This window comes from Syngnathus leptorhynchus, chromosome 8 (assembly GCF_054491065.1).
Source record: "Syngnathus leptorhynchus isolate UIUO chromosome 8, UIUO_Slep, whole genome shotgun sequence".
Taxonomy (NCBI): Eukaryota; Metazoa; Chordata; class Actinopteri; order Syngnathiformes; family Syngnathidae; genus Syngnathus; species Syngnathus leptorhynchus.
Genome location: NC_141202.1, coordinates 7,233,817 through 7,253,411, shown reverse-complemented (window position 1 = coordinate 7,253,411; position 19,595 = coordinate 7,233,817). Strand labels below are relative to the sequence as shown.

Here is a 19,595-nt window from a genome sequence, read left to right as displayed (position 1 = left end):
TCATTGTTGACAATTGGTAAGCACTGTCACACTTTGATGGTAGAAATGTGTCCAAATCTTTTTAAAATCAAGTTCTTTCTTTTTTTCCATCACGTATATGCACAAGAATTTGTCTTAAAACTCTTTTTTTTTTCTTCATCTAAACATGCGTTCAAAAAGGTTGAGAACCATTGATGCAGTGAATTCCATGGGCGAGGGCTCTTCCAGTCCAGCTGAGGGCACTAAAGGACGAATATATGACCAAAGAAGAAGAAGAGCGAAGACTCCTACCAGTCCAGCAGGCATCTACCAAGACCCCCAGGCAAGTTTAACACGTATCAGATGGAGTAACAGCAGTACACTTCTTTAAGTCTTTCACTTTATTCCCAGTTTACTCATTAACTGTATCTTTTGCAATAATAAGGATTTAATGTTCTCACAGCTAGCCATGTTATTGAAGCTCATAGGAGCCATGATTTACTTGATGCATATAATTCGATGGCAGCAAACAGTAATGACAATCGCTCTTATTACGTAATTGTTATTGTTTTGACGTAATTGTTTTTGGCTGGAGTGATCATGTATTATATGCATTTATTGTGGTGTGTTTAAGAATGGTCAAACGTAATTTATATGACCTCATCTCGTCAATGCATGATATAATTTGGTTATGATCAACTTACACAATGTTATGTGACTATTCTGTGCGTGACATCTGGAAGTAAGAATACTTGTAAGGTGGTTAAATGGTATGTCGTTTTTTGTGAAAGACAGCAGATTTGATGGCAACTGAATTTATCTTGTGTACATTTGATACTTTTTGTTAGACTGTGAATAGCTTTGACATCCATTGGAATAATTAAGCACACTAGTAAAACAATTGTTCATGCCTTTCTCATCTGCATGAATGGTGTTCCATTGTCACATGCACTAAGTGCTGCAAATTCCTGCACTTCCTTCAATGTTATTGTGAGCCACTTGGCATTTTTTAATGCCTTGTTTTCCTTGTCTTATAATAAATTTTGTAGGAATTTCCTGCTCATGGTACTGTCGGGCCATATTTTCTTCACATTGATGTATTCCATGGTATATTTAATGTCTTGGGGGAAATAATTGTCCCTCTTATTTTTAATATACTGTAACAAAACCTTGATTTTGAACAGGGTTGTGCAGGCCTTTTATATCCACTCTACTATCACTTTTGATGGCAGGACTGTTGATGGAGCGATTGCTGGGATCATGAACTAAAGTTCATCTGACCCCAGCACAGCATTAACTATGTCTGTCCACTGCCTCCTGCGCTGCACCATCAGGTAACTCTGAGTGACTCGTCTCCAGAACAACAACATTTAAAAAGAAGTAGTAGCGGACCCACATCAACTACAGTTAGGTCAAGATGATATTGTTTTTATACATTGTAGTACAGTGCAGGATTTAATCTTTAATGTATTTGGTTTCACCACTGTATGGCTTAATCATGTACCTTTCTGGAATGATGACATGCTTTTATTTTGTCCATGTGAGACTATGGACATCACATATGGACAAACATGTAGCCAAATGTGATTTAAAAAATAAAATAAAAAATAAAATAAAATATTACATGAGCAGGATTAATGTGCTACATTTTTTTCTGAAACAAATTCAATTACAGTTACAATTGGAAATATTGTTTTTCAAAGTAAAAATTTGTAGCGTGTGTTCCGTATTTCTATGCTACTTGTTAAAAAGGTTTTTCTTCTGTAGGCTGGAAAGAAAACATGTAGCCACACAGTTGTTCCTGCAGCGAGCTCTGTCTGGAGCAGACGCCGTCAATGCTCTCAGACCATTTTACTTTGCCGTCCACCCTGACTTCTTTGGCCAGTATCCCATGGAGCGGGTAAATCTGTCATTTTCCCATTCACAATTTTTCATTTCCTTGACTGTGCAACAAATACATAGTGATGCGCTTGATAGATTTATGTGCCTGTGTGGTTTTTCTTAATAATTGTACTGCATGGATCATCACTCTGCTGGAGGCTTTTGAGGTTGTTTATAGGTTTGATGTGATTTACAGGAAGTGAATGAAAATTCCTTAAAGAGGTTAAATGGCTATTTGGAAAGTCTTCTGAAACCGGGCTTACGTTCAGTTCAGCCAACGAGACTCACCTTTTATGTGAGAGAGACGAAAGACAGCAGTGAGGCGCAGCAAGATCTTCTCACCTCAGGTACCGATCCGATTTTATACAGTAATATTTTCCACAATAACCATCGATGTTGTTACAATAGAAGCTTTCAACATTCTTACTTGGTTTAAGGGTTCCGTTCAGTGAGCTTTGTCTTGCATACCAACGATGTCCTGAGCACAGTGACGAATGTGTTAAAGTCCTGCAGTCTGCCCATGGAGCACATGAAGGAACTTGAAGCAGTTGCTAAATCTTCCCCAAGTCCAGCTGAAGCCGCCATTCCTTTCTACAGACCCATCAAGTGGGATAAGAGCTACTATACCTTCACTGGCTTCAGAGACCCTGAGGAGGAGCTGCAACAGGCCGCAAGAGTTGAGCCTACTCTCAGGTTAGTAACACTGGGCTCGCATTTCACTATGGAGACACTTTTGTTCTATTTTTATTTTATTTTTTTTGCTTTTTTTTTAGACTGGAGGCTCAACACACAGGCGCTGATACAAAATGTACATAGGATAAGTTTGTTTTTTTTCCTTTGGCAGTATATGGCTTCAAAACAATGAGCCAGAAGCGACGAAGAAGCACAATGATAGTCTTCCTCGAAGAGGAGAACTCAAACGGTTGAAGGAGGAACTGTGCCACAAATTTGTTCTGACTGACATCAGGTACATCCAAACATTGAATACTTTTGAACTAATACAATGACGAAAGCGAGACAGAGAGCAACCAAAACCAATTTTGAGTGTGCGCCAGCCCTCGGCAGGTTTCGTTTGTGTTGTCGGGTAACATCAGGTCCAATGTGCAGGTGGCAGCGCAGTTGGGGAGTGGCCCACAGGTGCGCTCAACTTCAGAGTCTCAATCGACTGGCTGTCCAGAATCCAGAGGCCATGCGCAACCTACAAGGTCATTGGGACTGTGATCCGCTGATTCTATACGTATTTTCTGATCAGTTTAATTTTCTTTTGAACTTATTTACTTACTAAACCACTTATTTTTGTTTTGCACTTGTCTGCTATAAAATACTGCTTTGGTGCCGTATTGCGGCATCTTGGTAACTGTGTTGAAATGAATGCAGGAATTTTGCTGTCATCTTGTGGCATATACAGGCCATTGATTACTTTCCCCTTTTCAGAGGAAAAAAAAAAAACAATTTCCACCTGACAATGAATAAATGTCTCCATTTATTGTCCAGGTCATGCTGTTGTGTTTGCTGACCAATCAGGGATGAATGCCTCCGGCCATGTCATGCTGGGAACTACGGATGTTCACCATCAGTGGACCAAAGTAATGTGCTTTCATATTCCTTGATTCATCCTCAACTCCATTTTGTGTTCACATGAGCAACTTTTTGTGCCTCCCAGCTATTTCAACAGCTTCCCGCCTTCCACGTCCTGCAGCAGCAAACAGAGTGGCTCAAGGAGAGGATCAGTCTTCTCCTGGGTGGGACTCGGGTCATTCACGCCGAGAGACTGGGACCGGTGGAGCCCATCACAGAGCTCTACAGCACCCTTAACACCTTCCATAACAATCTGATATCACAAAGGCTATGCCTACACCCCAGAAGCCTTGAGGGGCTCAACATGATATTGGAAAAGTACACTCCTCTTATTTGTTCACTTTTGGTTTGGACCTTCTCAATGAAGAAGACATGATTTGTCTTTCTTATCATCAGAGGCCGCTCTAGTCCTAGTCTTCATAAGATGGGCTACTTCATCATACCTACCAACTGTGACCTGCCCAAGCTGCGGGTTTTCCTCCAGAGCCACGCACCTAATGCCAGACAACACACACAACGTAAAAAAATGTGAGTTATTCCGAACTAGAGAAGAAATCATTTTGGTTCCATTAGGTGTGTTAACAGCCAACTACTTTGGGTATATGTACAGGTTGCAGGCAGAAGAAGAGGCTTTGATGAAAATGTGTCTCCAAAGTCTTTCTCTTCAGGGTCTTTCCAAAGAGCCCAGTGTCACCTCAAGCCAGATGATTCTTTGTTGTAAAAGGTTGTTGGAACTGCATTCACCCTTCATGCTGGGTCTTCATATTTGTGTTTCTCACTTCTACTCAGTCATGCAGGACGGAGATCTTTGTATCCCCTGGGACTGGAAAGGTTGAACCTGATGAGGTTCAATCAGGTATCTTTTGCAGTTCAGTTCAGTTAGAAATATTTTGTAGCAGTTTATTTATGTGAACCGACAAGAGTTTGGTACTCAACAAGAATTTGTGGAGGAACAATTGTTTGGAATAATGGTTAGTCTCTGCAGTGACTTGAATGAAGGATGAATGAATCCATTAGATACTGTTTTTAATAAATGAGGAATCATTTGCTAGTAAGCACTTTATTCACTAGAAATGACCAAATATAGAATCCCTATCAATGCTTAAACTGTAAATAAAGCACGGCCATTACGTTACTTGCATATTTAGGGAAATATAACGGCCACTAATCGAATAATGGTTGAGTTCAGGTGGGATTAGTCAAGTTAATGTAAATTCAACGGTTAGGTCACATGTTCTAATTTGACTCAGGTACACGTGGCTCATCCTTTGACAGTTTTTGGGATACACGTGGCAGTGAATTGTTCCCTTTGTTGTGGATTTCTTTTTGTGGAATTTTTGTTTTTTTAACCAAAATAAAGGTTCCTTTTTGAATTTATCTGTTTAGGACGAGCTAATGACTCATTTTCACACACTCATCCACCAGTTCTACTGTCAAATGTTTTGCAGCTAAATTGGATCGTTTTCTATGAAGTCAAATGCTTTTGAAATGTGATAGTCAAAACAATATAAGGAATAAAATGTGTGTGCATTAGTAGTTACAACACATCCAAAAATGGTTTTGTTCAACAGGCTCAGATTACTACTACTTCACACGTAAGTAAATTATGATGCGATCACTATCATTATTTCAATATCCATGATCCATGTGTTATTAGTGTATATTGCATGTTTGTCTTTTTCACAAACTTTTCCAAATTTCATTTTAACAGTGACGTTGGGGAATATAATATCCTGTTTTTCCAAACCACACCCATACTAACACCACAACGTGCAATCAAAATGATCAGTCTTGCAACATGGAGACAGTATAACACTGTAAAACATTATTAAGAGTCACACATCATATAGTAAATTAAATTTTATTTTCTTCATTCAGGCCTACTGGCAAAATGAATTTAAAATGAGGATGACCTCAGCGGGCCTTAATTCATAATCACTTCTTACATCAGTCAGACTTGCATTTCATACCGCTCCCAATGCCGAGGCAGGAAGCAGAATAAATATCAAGGCTCCTTAGAGTGCTTGTGTCTGTAGTCTAATGGGTTCAAAGTGACTTGGAAGGCTCATTTACGTTGGACTTGTGTGAACGGTGAGGGAAGTTGGATCGGCTGCATGAGTTTCTTGCCGGAATCTGGTGATACCCTCTGGACCGCCGCGGGTAGCAGCTGGTTGCGTTTGATGATCTGCAAGGCCAGCTGAGTGTTTCCTGAAGAAATGGACAGAGGAGATTTTTTTTTTTTTAAGGTTTCACTTGCAAACAATTGACCATTAATGTCACTTTTTGGTGATGAATGCCAACTGCTGACAGCAATGACTATTTTGACATAAAGACAACAGCTTCATAATCGTAGGTGCCAACTGACCGTTTTGTAGCTCCAAGTAGACTCCCAACAAGATGGCTTCAGGTGGAATCTCCTTCGTATTCACCATGGATGCAGCCTGAGACGTTGGGGAATATAATATCAAACACAGGACACACAAAATTAACTATACAGAGTCACTCAGTGATTAAGAAATGAACCCATGTAAGCAAAAATCTTTTTTTTTTGTGTTGAAGAAATATGTGAAGGACCAATTGATGCCATGTGACCGCTGAGCGTGCTCACAAGGTTACCTGTTGAAGGCACTTGCGGGCTTTGTCATATTCGCTTCGTAAGCAGTACGCGCTTCCCAGGTTGAAGAGCATCATGGCCCGAGCTGACGTTACATTGCTGGGATAACAGAGCGGGGTCAACTTGCCTGCTGCAAACAGAAAATGCACAAACAATAACCCCAAAAAATCTTCCACTTGATTATTTGTTATGATAAGCATACTATGTCATTGCCAGATGCTGCGATTCATCATTATTCATAAAACTGCAGAGTCAGCATTGTTTTGGGATTTGCTTGGGTAAACGTTAAAATAAAGAGAACTTACGAGATTCAACAGGTTCGTCTCCTTTATCAGAACCTGCTAAGAAAAGCAAAATGCACTTCAATTAATCATTTCAAAACCTTTTCCGACATTTATATAAATTACAATACAATTCAAATAAAAAGAGAATTTTTTTTTTTTTGAATGGACGTAAAGACTGATTATGTGGTCCTTGGGCTAGAGTTTCAAAATCTGCTCCTTACAGCCGTTTAGGAGGCCACAGACCTCCAGGATAGAAAATCGCGCTTCAACATAAGATATTTGAAGGTATTGTCTGAACTTCCAACTCTGCTTAAGCAAAAAGCAGCAGACCTGGGTCTTGCTCACTGGTCAGCACCCCGATTGACACGTCGATGACATTCTCCGGGTTGAGGTGCGCGATGGCATCGGAGATCCTGTCCAACGAAATGAGGGCCTCGGCCGCGTACAGGTGACCGAGGAACCTGGAGGCAGCAAAGATACAAGACAGGAGTTCAATGATTCCAATCATCAGGTAGCCATAGAGGTCAAGAAGCACTTTAAGAGAACTTACTTGAGTGAGCCTGACACCTTGGTTTGATGCAGTAGTTTCTCAGCATGGTTTAAAGCCATCAGGTTGTCTCCTAGTGCTAAGGCCACATAGGCACTACATGCTAAGATGGAGCATCTGAAGATTGAACAAAACAATCCAATTACATATAAGGTACAGATAAGAGGTTCCAAGTAAACATGGTGATGCTGGATTTAGTTATTATGCTGAACACAGATGTAGTCGGCTACCAAGCTGCCTTGACTTGACTTGAATTACCTGAGATTTTCAACTTCTTGTTTTCTGAGAGGAGACGATGGCGCCGCAGAGAGTAACCTGTCGGCCTCTTGACCTTTCCCACTGAAAAAACAAATGACGTCAAAAGCCATTCAGAATTTTCTTTTCAATTTAAATGGAAAAAAAAGTAGTATGAGTGCACAGGTCAGACCTGCAGGCATCACTGTTCTCGCTGCCACTCTCGGTGCTTCCTGACTGACTTGAGTTCTTGGAGCTGTTCTCCATCTTGACGTCCTGCTGTTGGTGTTCAGGCAGCAACAGCAGAGAGTTCCTTAGACAAATAGCAGCAAACTCCATACTTGCAACTGGAATGGCTGCTGATTGGCCCTCACTGCGAGACACACACACGGAGCAATTAAGGGAAGCCGAAAAAAAGCTCAGCAGGATAATTGTGCTCAAATAGTTTGATTGTATTCTATGATGAAAGACGAGCAATAGTACTAACCTGTAAATAGTGTTCTGCATAGACTGGGATGCCAAGACAATCTTGCGATGGTATCCCTGTCCCACAATTGACTGAACGATGCCTTTTTTACAAGGTAAACCTTTGCTCTCCTGTTCTGAACCCTGCAAACAAACAGTAAAAAAAACCAGCCCTATTATAAAGCAACTTGTATTTGATCAAGCATAACTCAAATATTTTCTTTCAAAATGTTTGGAATTCAAAACAATCGTACAAAAACAGTGCAGCATGACAGTTAGGTTAAATCGATACTTAATCACAGAGGGAGATGATGTCGATTGGATTTGACATACCCCTTTATTAGCAGAGATACAACACTCTGCGAGCCGCAGCCACAGTCGAGGGTTTGAATGGTAAACCTGCACCGCCTCAATCAGACACTCGAAGGCGGCCAGAGGCCTGCCGATGTGCAGCAACTGGATGCCGCAGTTATATAGAAGTTCATAGCGTTTGTTGGCTAGTAGAGCACACATGGGGATACCTGTGAATTTCTTAGCTGCGAAGTAGAAGAAAGGGCAGAAGAAAATAATAAGCGCCTCCCGATACTATTACGTACAGAATCGTTGACTGATGTGACTTTCTTTGACTCACCTTGTCCATTGCCACCATCTCCGAGCTGTGCACACGTATGGTCATTTTCTTGCAATGCCTTCTTGAAGTAGAAAATTCCGAGGTTGTGTTTCCCCATTGCAAAGTGAATGCAGCCAAGATTGTTCCAGAACATACAACGGACACATTCACCTGGGGCGGGTCAAGACACGATTCACGAGGAAGATAACAGGTAAAGTATTAAAACCAGATTCATGTGACACCAACAATTTGCAGTTAAAAAAAGGATGTACCCTGGCATGTCAAAACAATTTAAGAAACCAGAACCAAAGTACAATCACCTGTTTTGATGGGGCCGGGGTGTTCTGCTATATTGGAACTGTTAAGCAGCTTTACTGCTTTCCGGTAGTTTCCTCTCAGATATTCAAAGTTGCTCTTAAGGAATAGTGATGGCGCAGACTGACACAGAACAGGAATAAGATTCATTTAATTGTTTTACTTACTTTTTTCAATTCAGTCTTTTGTTAAACCAAAATAAAAAGTAAATATTCCGGCTAACGGGATAATGAGGTGCCAAAAGAGACTCACATTTCCTGACGTGTTCATCACTGACTTGATCTCTCTCTTACACGCTTTGGAGGATTTCATTTGAATGTAGGCTCTTACTTTGTACTGTTAAAACAACAATAGGAAACATAAGGAGGGCCAAAGCAATAAATCAAGTCGTGTAGATTTCCTCTAGCATACCTGGTGCATCTTTGATTTAGCTGCCTCTATCATGGCTGAAAACTCTGCCTTCTGGTTTCCGTCTTTGTTATTCTGCAAGCACAAAAATGTAGTTCAAATCTTAGAGTACATTTTGACAGAACTCAGAACCTATCCACCTGCACATGGAGAGCACTGTGCGATAAGTTTTGGAGTTAGGTACCTCTCCTTTGCCGTTCTTGTTGCTTCCTTGTACAGATAACTTATCCAGCACAGCCAACAAGTGGAGGGCCTTTTCCGGCTGGAACGTGAGCAGGTACAGATCCACCAGCAGGAAACACACGGCCTGAGCAAACCTCTCTTCTAGGACAAATAACAGAATGACTCCATGCCAAACTACAAGGCGAGCCCCCCTAACAATTTTCTCTTTTCATCGGCGACATCTTCAAACACATAGAAACATACCAAACGGTTCCAGAAATTGATAGAGTTTCTCTCCAATGGAAATGGCTTCTGAGTATTGCCGCATATGGTAGTGAATAATGGCTTGATTGTAGTACAAGAAACTATTTTCAACATCATCCAACCCATCAACATCTTCGGTGGCTGTGTGAACCTGAAGGATTGCCAGAGCGATGGATGTAAGGAGGCAAAGTGTTATGTTACCCTTCAAGGAGAAGGAGGTGGAGAAATATGAGCCACATTCACTTACCTGGGTCTTCATTGCCATTAGGCTTTGCTTAAGGTTTCCTGTGGTAGTCTGACCACTTTTGTAAAACTCTACAATAGCTTTATTCAAAGCAATCTTGTAGTCCTCTTTGTTCAATTCTTGCAAAGCTTCGAGGTGTCTCAAAGACTCGTCGTACTTCTTAGCCTGTGGGTACAGCATAGGCGTGATTGTCTGGAATACTATTCTGACATTCGCTTACATTCAAAAACAATGAATAAATAGTAGTTTATAGATGGAGCTATTAGAATATTTCATTGTGTTGTCAATAAAAAATAAACATCTCAAGATGTGGAGTAGCGTTTGTATCAAATTAAGCATTTCTAAATGGGAGTCAATTAAATGCAGATTTTCACTATTTTCCAGCAGCCCGGTCCCTCTAACCTGGAAATATTAGCGTGCACTGTAACGGTTCATTATAATTCAAATGTGAACACTCACCAAAAATGAATCATATGCACTGGCTGCCATTTGTTTCTCTTGGTCTGTCATTCCAGGTGACGATGACTTGTCATGCTTTGCCTCGTTTTGCTCTGATCGGAAAGAATATGTGTGAAAATATGCATTATACGTCCTACTCATGAGCAACGCTTTCACTTTGTAGTCACATCGACATAATCAGTCATTGTGACATATCGTTTGACCGGTGATCGACTTGGAATAGTTTTGACATTGACATTGCTTTCATCAAAGAGCAGTCAACATCCCTTTAAAGTTCCAACCAAAACATACAATGAGATAAAGGGCAACCCATTGAACCAGATCCTCAAGTGACTATTTTTTCCTTCTGCTGTGGCTCTCTGTGTCTTTGCAAAATAAATAATGAGTCGGAAGTGACCTTTGGCTTTTCCCTGTCAGGGGTCGCCAGAGTGAGTCACTCACATTATGTTTGGCAGTTTCTGCCCCGCCTGACACATATATTTATTTTAGTCAGTCAAAACATGAACCACTACAACCACTTCTAATCATGTGTGAAGCCCTAGTGTGCCATTTACATTAAGCAAGTACTTTAATAGCTATTAAATTTAGTATAAATATTTTATCTTAATATGTGAATTAGTCTTTTTAAGTCATCTGATTGCCAGTGATTAGAAATGATGACGTAACAGGAGCTGACGTCATTTTTGGTTGACTGCAGATGGGAGTCATACACGAGGATTCAAATAGACATTGGCATCTCGTATAAAAGTAAGTTTTTGTTACATGCAGGAATATATATTTTAGCGCTCTGTAGCAGGTATCTGACTTTATAAATGGAACACTATCGTCTTTATCAATACAACAACAAAAACATTTAATGCATTTTTTGGCTCACAGGTTCGAATTTTTCGTAGGAGATGCTCAACATTGCCCTTTCAGCTTGTCTTAATGCAAATGTACTTGGAAACGATTGGTAGGTCAGCAGCAGGCGTATCACGGATGCTGAAAGTTAACGAGGTGCAGAACTGCTACGTAGTTAAACAGTTCTGCATAATATATATGTATTTAGAAAATCTTGGTCTCCTGCACAATATGTCAATAACCATAGGACCCACAATAGCATCAAAATCCATTTTTCTAGGGATTATATCTAAGTGTAATGCTAGTTCAACTGCTCTTGCTTGCTAACTGGCTAACGTCAACCAATGCCCTTACCTGTGTTTTCTGCCATGTTTAGACTTTTCTGACTTCAGATAAGGATGCTCAATCTAAACGCAAGATGAACTAAACTGTCGATTCAGTTGATTATCGAAATACACTTAAACAATTATCTCAAAAGTGTCCAATGTATTCAGCATACAAGACTGGTACAACCAAAAATCAGTCGCGTTTCATATTCTTCTTTATAAATAGAAGACAGTTTGCAACTCGCGCGTAAGAATATAGCAGCGCTCTTTGTGGATTGGAGTAAAATTACAACAACAACAAAATTTGAAAAGGGCTGCTGCTCAGATGATCAAATAAGGTAAAATGTTGATTAATAACAGGAGATATACCCTTCACACTCCTGTAATGATGATCATCTTAGATGTTAAGAAATTCCCAAGAAAGAATTTAACATTGTTGCAAGAGCAACAAAAATAGCCTCCTATTATTACACTGTAAAAACTATACTAAAACCTTACCTGTCACACCAGAATAAACAGTTATCCATACCCACTGTAAATTTTAACAATAACAGCACACTCTGCCTTCACACAATAATATTTGAGTGAATATGGGATAACTTATTTACAATTACTTCAACGTGTTAGGAGGTTAAGATAAAAACATATGAGCATGAATTGTGACTTTTTGATGTTGCTGTAACTATATACCTATGAATAAACCATTGCTAGCTAGCTGACACCTGTGGGTGTTTGTGGTTAAGGGGAGGAGGAAAAAAACTGAGTCGTGACACCATACGCTTACATACTGTATTTCAAAAAAGTCACACAGCAGTCTGAGATGGATAAGTTTAATGCAGTTCTCAAGATTGCCAACAAACAGACAAACCTTGGTTTCGGGTTAATCTCCTTGCTGACGGCCGGAGGAGAGCAGATCTTCTCCTCGGTGCTCTTCAAGTGTCCTTGCAACGAGCTCAACTTTGTTTACGGCATGGTGTTCCTGTTAGTACCTGCTCTGGCTCTGCTACTTCTAGCTTATATCTTAAGTAAAAAGATGTGGAAGATGATGACGGGCTTTTGCCAACGTGGGACCTATGCATCCTGCTGTAAGAGGATGTCTCACTGTCTGAGGATAATCTTTCAGATCAGCACCACAGCCCTGGTGGCACCATCCAGTTGGATTGCCGTGGCTCTGCTAAACGGGAGCTACTTTGAGTGTGCAATGACAGGTGTCAATGTGAGTGATTACAGTGAACGTCTCTGCAGCGGTGCGACTTCTCTGAACGAATGTCGAAAGGAGCTTCCCAAGATTCCTTGTGGAGGAGGAAGCAGTGTCAATGACAGACAAGCCGTGCTGCTCACGCTCAGGGCTCACTCACAGGTCAGTTTTCATTCACCATGAGAACACGTTTCCCATATCGGAGGGCTTTCAGTGGTTTTGATTAATTTTAGGGGCTTTGTAAAACATATACAGTAGATGAACATTCAAATGTTTTTTAATGGTCATCATTGTCACGCGAATTTTTGTATTCGGGGGCCAGCCTGGCCCCTATCACCTGAAAATAGTAGTTTGTTTAGTTGTAATATCAACGTTCACCACTAGATGGCATATGGTGCGTAGTTGTGCTTGCACTGGGTCTTGTACTGCTCTGTGCAACGTCATTAGGCCCAATAATTGTTTGCGGATTTCAAATGTTGAATTGATTTTTGTATACAACCATTATCTACACGTATGAAACCATCTGAAGTACAGTTGATATTTGCAATAAGAGTACCACGTGTCTTACAACTCAATGATCTCAATTTCCTATCGTTCTAAAAATTGTGTATCAATAATTGTAGATCCTTGGCTGGCTGCTGATTGCATCTGTTATGTTGTCCAACATTCTGTTGACCTGTTTGGCTCGGTGCACCTCGCCCGTCAGCTACCTGCAACTCAAGTTCTGGAGGGTTTATTCTCAGGAGGAGAGCAACCTCATGGACTTCTACACCATGAAACATGCCAAAGAACTAGCAGAGAGAAACCTAGAAAGTTTCTTCAAACAGACAATGCCCCAACATGTCATCACTCCATCCAGCAAAGATTGGGAGAACATCTCCACGCTCTACAAGTTCAGTACCAAAGACTACTACTACAGCACATTACACAAGTATGTGGAGACTGGAATGGTGCGAATGGCCTCTGTTAAATCAGCGGAGTCACCTGCAGACAATCCTGCTGTTCTTAATTTTGTGGATGAAGGCGGGATAGGCTTGTAAGGACAGATGTCAGTTGGGCAGTCTATTGACGATTTGCCAAAATATTGAAATAAAGACTGAGATTTACATGGCGCCCAATTTCAAGGTCTGAATGGTTTCAAACAGGAAATGCTCATATTTGTGGCTGCGTTGTGTACCAAAATAGTCACGCACATTTTGTGTCAAATGGAAAGGTCTAATTTCATGTTGGTGTACAAGACAAAGACAATTATTCTACTCAGATCATCCTTAAATCATGGATGATGGGCTTTTTCTTGGGAAGATGGTGGGATCCAAATCAGGTTGTTAAAATAATAGAAGAGTAAATTGTACAATTGACTTCTGAATGAAAAGCAATTTAAGAAGAAGAAATCAAAAGTGTAAACAGCTCGCGTATTTGTGAAACTCGGTGTCATCGGCGTAAGTCTATTGAGTGTTTGTGCCGGAAGAAATAAACGAGATAATAAGCCTGTTTGTTATGTATGGCTAGTGTTTCACATTAGCAGCCTTTTACAAGGCAGTTAGTCTTGAGTAGTCACTGTGGCTGGAACAGTCAAACCACTGAGAGGATGTGATTTGGTCTTCATTCTGCTGAGCTACATGATGCTGACTGGATGTGTTGCCATCACAATGGTATGTTTTGTACAGAAACATTCAATAGAAGAAGTGGTGTCATTCTGCATGATTTCTTCTTGCTTGCAACTTTCCCTTCCTTGCATGCTTTTGTCCAGATGTGAAATGACAGTTGGTGTTTTTTGGTTACCATATAACAGAATAGATGTGAATGACAGAAGTAATTCGACTTTGAAAGGGAGTAGTTTACCTTTAAATATGATCAGGGAATTGCAGTTACAAAGAGGTTATGCTTTTGAGCCTGCATTATTGTCAAGAGACTCGGGTCGGTAATCAGCAAAACAGGATATGCAGGATTTTCATAGTACAGTTGCAGGAGAAGAGCACACAGAAACAGATAAGGTGCTGTGTAACATATTTTTCCAACCTCTCTTTTATTGTTAGCTCCTGGATTTTGTGACTTTCCTTGGATTAAATGTAGATTTGATGAATGAAAAAGCAATGAGAGCGTAGGAGTAGCTAAGGGACAGAGGGAGGAGTCTGAAGGGAAAAACACAAACCAAAGGGAGGGGCACTGTTTTTGTCTCCAGCAAGCCCTAGCAAATGCCTATTGCTTGATGGTCCACATTTTCATTCTGCTCTCTCTTTTTTCTTTCTGGTTTATTACTTGTGGAGCGCGTCTAAATCCTCAACTGGTACCATGGATAAATTCCAGACGGTCCTTCGCTTCTTCATGAACCAGAAAGCCACAATTGGCTACAGTTTTATGGCTCTCCTGACAATAGGCGGGGAGCGAGTCTTCTCCATGGTCTCCTTTCAGTGTCCCTGCAACCACGATCAGAACTTTGCCTATGGACTCACATTCCTGCTCGGACCTGCGGCTGTGCTTTTGGTCTTGGGACTGTTCTTCAGTGTTAGATTGTGGAGGCTTTACACTGGCTGCTGCCTCAATCCCATGAAGCTTTGTCCACGCGGAAGATGCTTAGGATGCTGCAGGGTGCTCGTGAGCATCTTTACAGGGGCTTGTGTGGCTCCTATAATGTGGCTCTCTGTGGCCTTGCTCAATGGGACTTTTTACGAGTGTGCTGTCAGCGGTCTCGACGACAATCTGGTGGTGGACCTGTTCTGTAAAAACAAGACCATGAAGTGTCGGGAGGAGCTAGCCAGAGTTCCTTGTGGCAGGTCCAAGTTATCTGACGAGGAGCGCATGGATCTGCTGCTAATGTTCAGGGCCCAATCTCAGGTAAGGGAATTTTGGGACTTTATGTACCATTTGTACTGTGTAGTGTATGCCATATTATATTTTCTGCAGTCCTAGAGGCAGTCCACAGAAACAAGCCCCAACTTGTTATTTAAACGTTGGCTCTTGTTAAAATGCTGGTATATTCTCCCCAGCTTTGTCATGAACAGTTTGTAGTTTGTAGGCAGGGTACACTAAAAAACTTTTCTTAAATAAACCAACATCCTCTTAATTGTTATAACCTCAACATTGAATCTGCAATTTGAAAGACAAAAAGCAGTCCCAGATTTAACTTGTAAATTTAGTAAACAACCCTCTGATTTGAAATGTGCTTTTCAAACTTTTGATCCAATGTCCAAGTAAATTTGGTTTGACAAATTCGAAGTCTCCAGGCTAAGATTGCGTCGTAAAATGTTGTAACTAATCTCTGGTAACATTCCATTTTAAATGTAGGCAGGTGTGAAAGGTTTGTATATTTGCTTTCTGCGAAATGTCATGATTATCCGGTATAGTGTTGACTATTATTTTGTATCTGCAGATTCTTGGCTGGTGCATCATCATCATTGCAGCCACATTTGGGCTTATTGGTACCTGCTACAAAAATTGCCGCTCCAAAGTTAGCTTCCTGCAGCTCACATTCTGGAAACGCTATGTGGAGAAAGAAAGGGAACACTTTGAGGCTTACACTCTGGAATATGCCTCCAAACTGGCTGAAAGAAATCTACAAAGTTTTTTTGAGAACAAGGATCCTGATCCATTCCCTTTCCCAAATCATAGGGCCTGGGAAGAGATCTCTGCACTCTACACTTTCTCAACGAGCGAACAATATTACAGCACCCTGCAACGTTATGTGGAGAGAGTGGACAGGGACTTTGTGCCAGAGAAGAGACCTGTGATGAACTTTGAGGATGAAATTGAAATGAAATAAGGTTTTTGCGTGTGTGTGTGAATAAAACAGCAGACTGTGGGGACTGTTACAGAATCATTAAAGGCCACAACGACTTTACTAAGCATTGAATTTTCACAAATACTTGCATAATGTATTTTTTTTGTCTTGTTGTGCAGCCAGTACCATCTCATTTGAATGAACACCTTTACACAATTTCATACACTCCAGATCTCTCTGCCAATGACAAGTCGGTACAGCTTTTATAGCAGGAAAATGCAAGAAATAAAGTGAAAAAAATAATTTCATGAGTAGTCATCAGAATAACTACAGAGATCATTTGTAGATTTTCTGCTACAGTTCCTTGTCACAAGATGGCTCATGGCTGAGCAACTGTGATGTCATTTGCACTCAACAATAAGTGGCAAAATAAAACAAATAAAAATAGAAAGATTCGGATCGGAGAGTACAATGATTTTGTTTTTCAACCGAGCTTGACGGTATAAATAGCGTGTTTTTTTTAACCTGGTTCCCACCCCATACCAGTAGACGGCGGTAATGCGCATGAACGTTTCTTACCAACCACCATAAAACTACGAGAAGAATACTCGCAGACAAAAATAATTAAAAACAGAAAAGTCGTTCTATATCCGCAATACACAAACAGCGTAAAAACATGATTAAATGAAGTATGAATAGAGTTGCAATCTGCATTTAATAACACAATAGATAACTGTGGACATTTTTTGCTCATTTCAAAACGATTAATGCACACACCGTGGATATAATCGATCGTCATCGAACTACCGGAACACGCAGCATGTGATGGTAGCTGCATGCAACACTAGAGGGATGATTTCGCTAACTGCTAGATAACCTGCAATAACGTGAAAATGACAGACTACGCTGAAGAGCAAAGAAATGAACTAGAAGCTATTGAGTCCATATACCCAGACTCTTTTACAGGTGTGAATTCATTCATGTTGACGTATGAGCAAAAGAACAGCTAACATTCGGATGTCTTAGCCATACCTTAAGAACTTTTTATGGAAGTATCTACCCATATGTTAAGCCCCTTTGATGAGTGCATTCCCCTCATATAGGTTATTTGTTTCCAATAATAATGATATTTTATACTACTATGATATTTATAGCCTATGTACCCCACTAATGGCCCATTCAGCTGAGATAGACTATTGAGATAAAGTGGTTGGCTGGATTTCATCATATTAACGAATTCCATTCGGTTACAGTACTGTCAGAGGATCCCATCAGCTTCACCATCACTGTAACGTCGGATGCGGAGGAAAATGGCGAAAGTGAGTATGTTGGGTAAATAAATTGCCTTCCTAAATATATCTTCTTTGATTTTGAATTTAGTAGTTGTAATGATGGTGTTTTGAAATTGATGATACATAGTGGAAGCTCCAAATGTTTTTCCATGATGCTGGTTGTCTTCCTAATAATGTTAAGAATGAGACAATTGTCAGTAGTGTTCCAGACTACTCGCTTTGAATGACTGTTGCAATGAATTCAATTCGGTTTGTATGTTTATTAAATCCCTTTTCAGCTGTGGAAGCAACTTTAAAGTTCACATATGTTGAAAAATATCCAGATGAACCACCATTATGGGAGGTCCACTCCCAAGAGAACCTGGAAAACAATGATATGGATGACATCCTCACATTATTGCAGCAACAGGTCTGAACATAACACAAACTGTATGTTATTTTCATTATTATTGACTCCTGTTTTTTCCTCTAATTGACTTCATATCAGTCAAGGATGTTTTCAGTTTTATGGGAAAACATTACACAAATTTGTTGAATAAAGATGTACATATTTTGTGGCAAGGCTGAATTATGAACAAAAGATATGTATTTATGTATCTTAATCTACTGTTTGAATTTAATATTCTTAAAACAAGATCATTAAGTCCTTTGCAGTTCATGGACCGCATTGGAATCTGTTTCATCGCGAGGGTTTTTTTTTTTTTTTCTTTTGCAGTCAGAAGAAAATCTGGGAATGGTGATGATTTTTACCCTGGTGACAGCAGTGCAGGAGAAACTCAATGAAATTGTGGACTTGATGAAGAACAGACGAGAAGAAGAGAAACTGCAGAAAGAAAGGGAGGCTGAGGAAGCAGAGAAGGTAGCAGCGTGACACTACTGTATGATCAGAAGACTGTGTACGAAGATTTTGTTTGGCCATTCGGACAGCCAGCTCACATATGTGACAACTGTATTTGTCGTGATGCACCTATCTCATTGATGATAGTGCACAATGAGAGGATGATGAGGATACTACACATGTGCTTGATAGGTGGCGTTCCAGGGTACAGTGGTAACGATCGAGAACTTCCTGGCATGGAAAGCCAAGTTTGAACTTGAAATGGCTGACGTACGGAGGAAAAGACAAAAAGAAGAGGAGCAATCAGGAAAAGCAAAGCTCACTGGTAAATGCTTGGTCTTTCACCTACAACATAATTTTTGGCCCAGCAGCATCATTAATTTTGTCACCCAACAGAATGTAGTAGATGTTTTGATTCATTTCTATACAGATTTGAAACATTTTTAAGGTAAGGGTTCTCGTGATGGGAATAAAATAACATGATAAATACTAAATACACAAATAAAAGTACAAAACATCCGCTGAGTTGACACCTTTGTGACAGTGATTTTAATTTAGAATTTCCAGTATTTGAAATTGAAAAGCATATGATTTTTACACAGGCAAACAGCTGTTTGAGACGGACCACAATTTGGACACGTCAGACATCCAGTTCCTTGAAGATGGTAACTTGTTAAAGACGTTGACAAACATGCATGAAAGAAGTTGATTTCATAGTTATAGCATTGTTTTAACATTATCTTTAAATGTCAGTCAGATTGATGTACAGTGTTGGAATCATTTCAAATTTGATAAGGGTAACCTCAGTTGATACATTTTCTATATCAATATTGATAAAACAAATGCATGTCATGAATTTACCCGCTTATTGTTGAAAGTCTCTCCCGCTGTCTGTCTTCTCTTTCAGTTGGAAACAATGTTGAGGTGGATGAATCATTGTTCCAGGACATCGAGGACTTAGATTTAGAGGATGATGACCCCGACTTTGACCCTTTAGAGATGGGTAGTTATGAGGACTAAAGCTGCGCTACCAAAAAAAGGACTGTTGGCGACTGACAGAAGAACCATTTCGTTTGTCTGAAAAATTATTACTTGGCCAAACACATGAAGAAGACCCAATGCAATCCAATAAGACACTAACAGCAATTAGAGAGGCAATCTTTGTCAAAGCATCATTAATTCCCTCCTGTTTAGAATTGCTTCATCATCGACTTCTGGTGCTGTCCACAAGGGTGTACTATAATCAGACAGTGTATACCCGCAGTGTATTTCACAAATCTACTCAATAAATTTAAAATGAAGTGCTTAATATTTTATGCATACCACCCAAAGACATCTAGGTTAGGGTAGACCAGGTTGA

The 19,595-nt window shown here is 40.1% G+C and overlaps 5 protein-coding genes across 8 annotated transcripts; 4 read left to right on the top strand and 1 right to left on the bottom strand.

Annotated features, from left to right (window-relative positions):
• The first annotated feature begins 159 nt into the window (after window positions 1–159).
• Window positions 160–4,945, top strand: tcaim (T cell activation inhibitor, mitochondrial). 2 transcript variants are annotated; one of them, XM_085919445.1, is made up of 11 exons: window positions 160–728; window positions 1,191–1,292; window positions 1,726–1,858; window positions 2,036–2,186; window positions 2,277–2,532; window positions 2,684–2,806; window positions 2,947–3,044; window positions 3,334–3,425; window positions 3,503–3,735; window positions 3,814–3,945; window positions 4,028–4,945. In XM_085919445.1, the coding sequence occupies exons 2-11, from the start codon at window positions 1,258–1,260 to the stop codon at window positions 4,251–4,253; spliced, it is 1,479 nt and encodes a 492-aa protein (XP_085775571.1). In that variant the 5' UTR covers window positions 160–728; window positions 1,191–1,257; the 3' UTR covers window positions 4,254–4,945. The 2 variants fall into 2 exon arrangements, with proteins under 2 accessions (XP_085775571.1, XP_085775570.1); XM_085919444.1 differs by having other exon boundaries at window positions 173–301.
• A 324-nt stretch (window positions 4,946–5,269) lies between these two features.
• cnot10 (CCR4-NOT transcription complex, subunit 10) lies at window positions 5,270–11,415 on the bottom strand. Of its 3 annotated transcripts, none has more exons than XM_085919020.1 (19): window positions 11,218–11,415; window positions 10,024–10,115; window positions 9,568–9,729; window positions 9,321–9,471; window positions 9,079–9,218; window positions 8,898–8,969; window positions 8,739–8,822; window positions 8,492–8,609; window positions 8,193–8,342; window positions 7,895–8,097; window positions 7,584–7,705; window positions 7,290–7,469; window positions 7,121–7,201; window positions 6,866–6,979; window positions 6,646–6,776; window positions 6,337–6,372; window positions 6,034–6,161; window positions 5,783–5,858; window positions 5,270–5,625 (listed from the first exon to the last, which is right to left on the bottom strand). In XM_085919020.1, exons 1-19 carry the CDS (start codon window positions 11,231–11,233, stop codon window positions 5,483–5,485), a joined length of 2,199 nt encoding a protein of 732 aa, XP_085775146.1. In that variant the 5' UTR covers window positions 11,234–11,415; the 3' UTR covers window positions 5,270–5,482. The 3 variants fall into 3 exon arrangements, with proteins under 3 accessions (XP_085775146.1, XP_085775148.1, XP_085775147.1); XM_085919022.1 differs by having other exon boundaries at window positions 6,337–6,369; XM_085919021.1 differs by having other exon boundaries at window positions 9,079–9,215.
• A 594-nt stretch (window positions 11,416–12,009) lies between these two features.
• On the top strand, window positions 12,010–13,875 carry calhm6 (calcium homeostasis modulator family member 6). The gene is made up of 2 exons (XM_085919023.1): window positions 12,010–12,549; window positions 13,011–13,875. The coding sequence occupies exons 1-2, from the start codon at window positions 12,010–12,012 to the stop codon at window positions 13,425–13,427; spliced, it is 957 nt and encodes a 318-aa protein (XP_085775149.1). The 3' UTR covers window positions 13,428–13,875.
• A 27-nt stretch (window positions 13,876–13,902) lies between these two features.
• On the top strand, window positions 13,903–16,525 carry LOC147052205 (calcium homeostasis modulator protein 5-like). Its single transcript, XM_085919024.1, has 2 exons — window positions 13,903–15,222; window positions 15,758–16,525. Exons 1-2 carry the CDS (start codon window positions 14,680–14,682, stop codon window positions 16,145–16,147), a joined length of 933 nt encoding a protein of 310 aa, XP_085775150.1. The 5' UTR covers window positions 13,903–14,679; the 3' UTR covers window positions 16,148–16,525.
• Window positions 16,526–16,754: 229 nt separating this feature from the next.
• Window positions 16,755–19,536, top strand: rwdd1 (RWD domain containing 1). The gene is made up of 7 exons (XM_085918003.1): window positions 16,755–17,071; window positions 17,359–17,424; window positions 17,676–17,806; window positions 18,113–18,256; window positions 18,428–18,560; window positions 18,838–18,900; window positions 19,143–19,536. The coding sequence occupies exons 1-7, from the start codon at window positions 16,999–17,001 to the stop codon at window positions 19,253–19,255; spliced, it is 723 nt and encodes a 240-aa protein (XP_085774129.1). The 5' UTR covers window positions 16,755–16,998; the 3' UTR covers window positions 19,256–19,536.
• The last annotated feature ends 59 nt before the right edge of the window (window positions 19,537–19,595 follow it).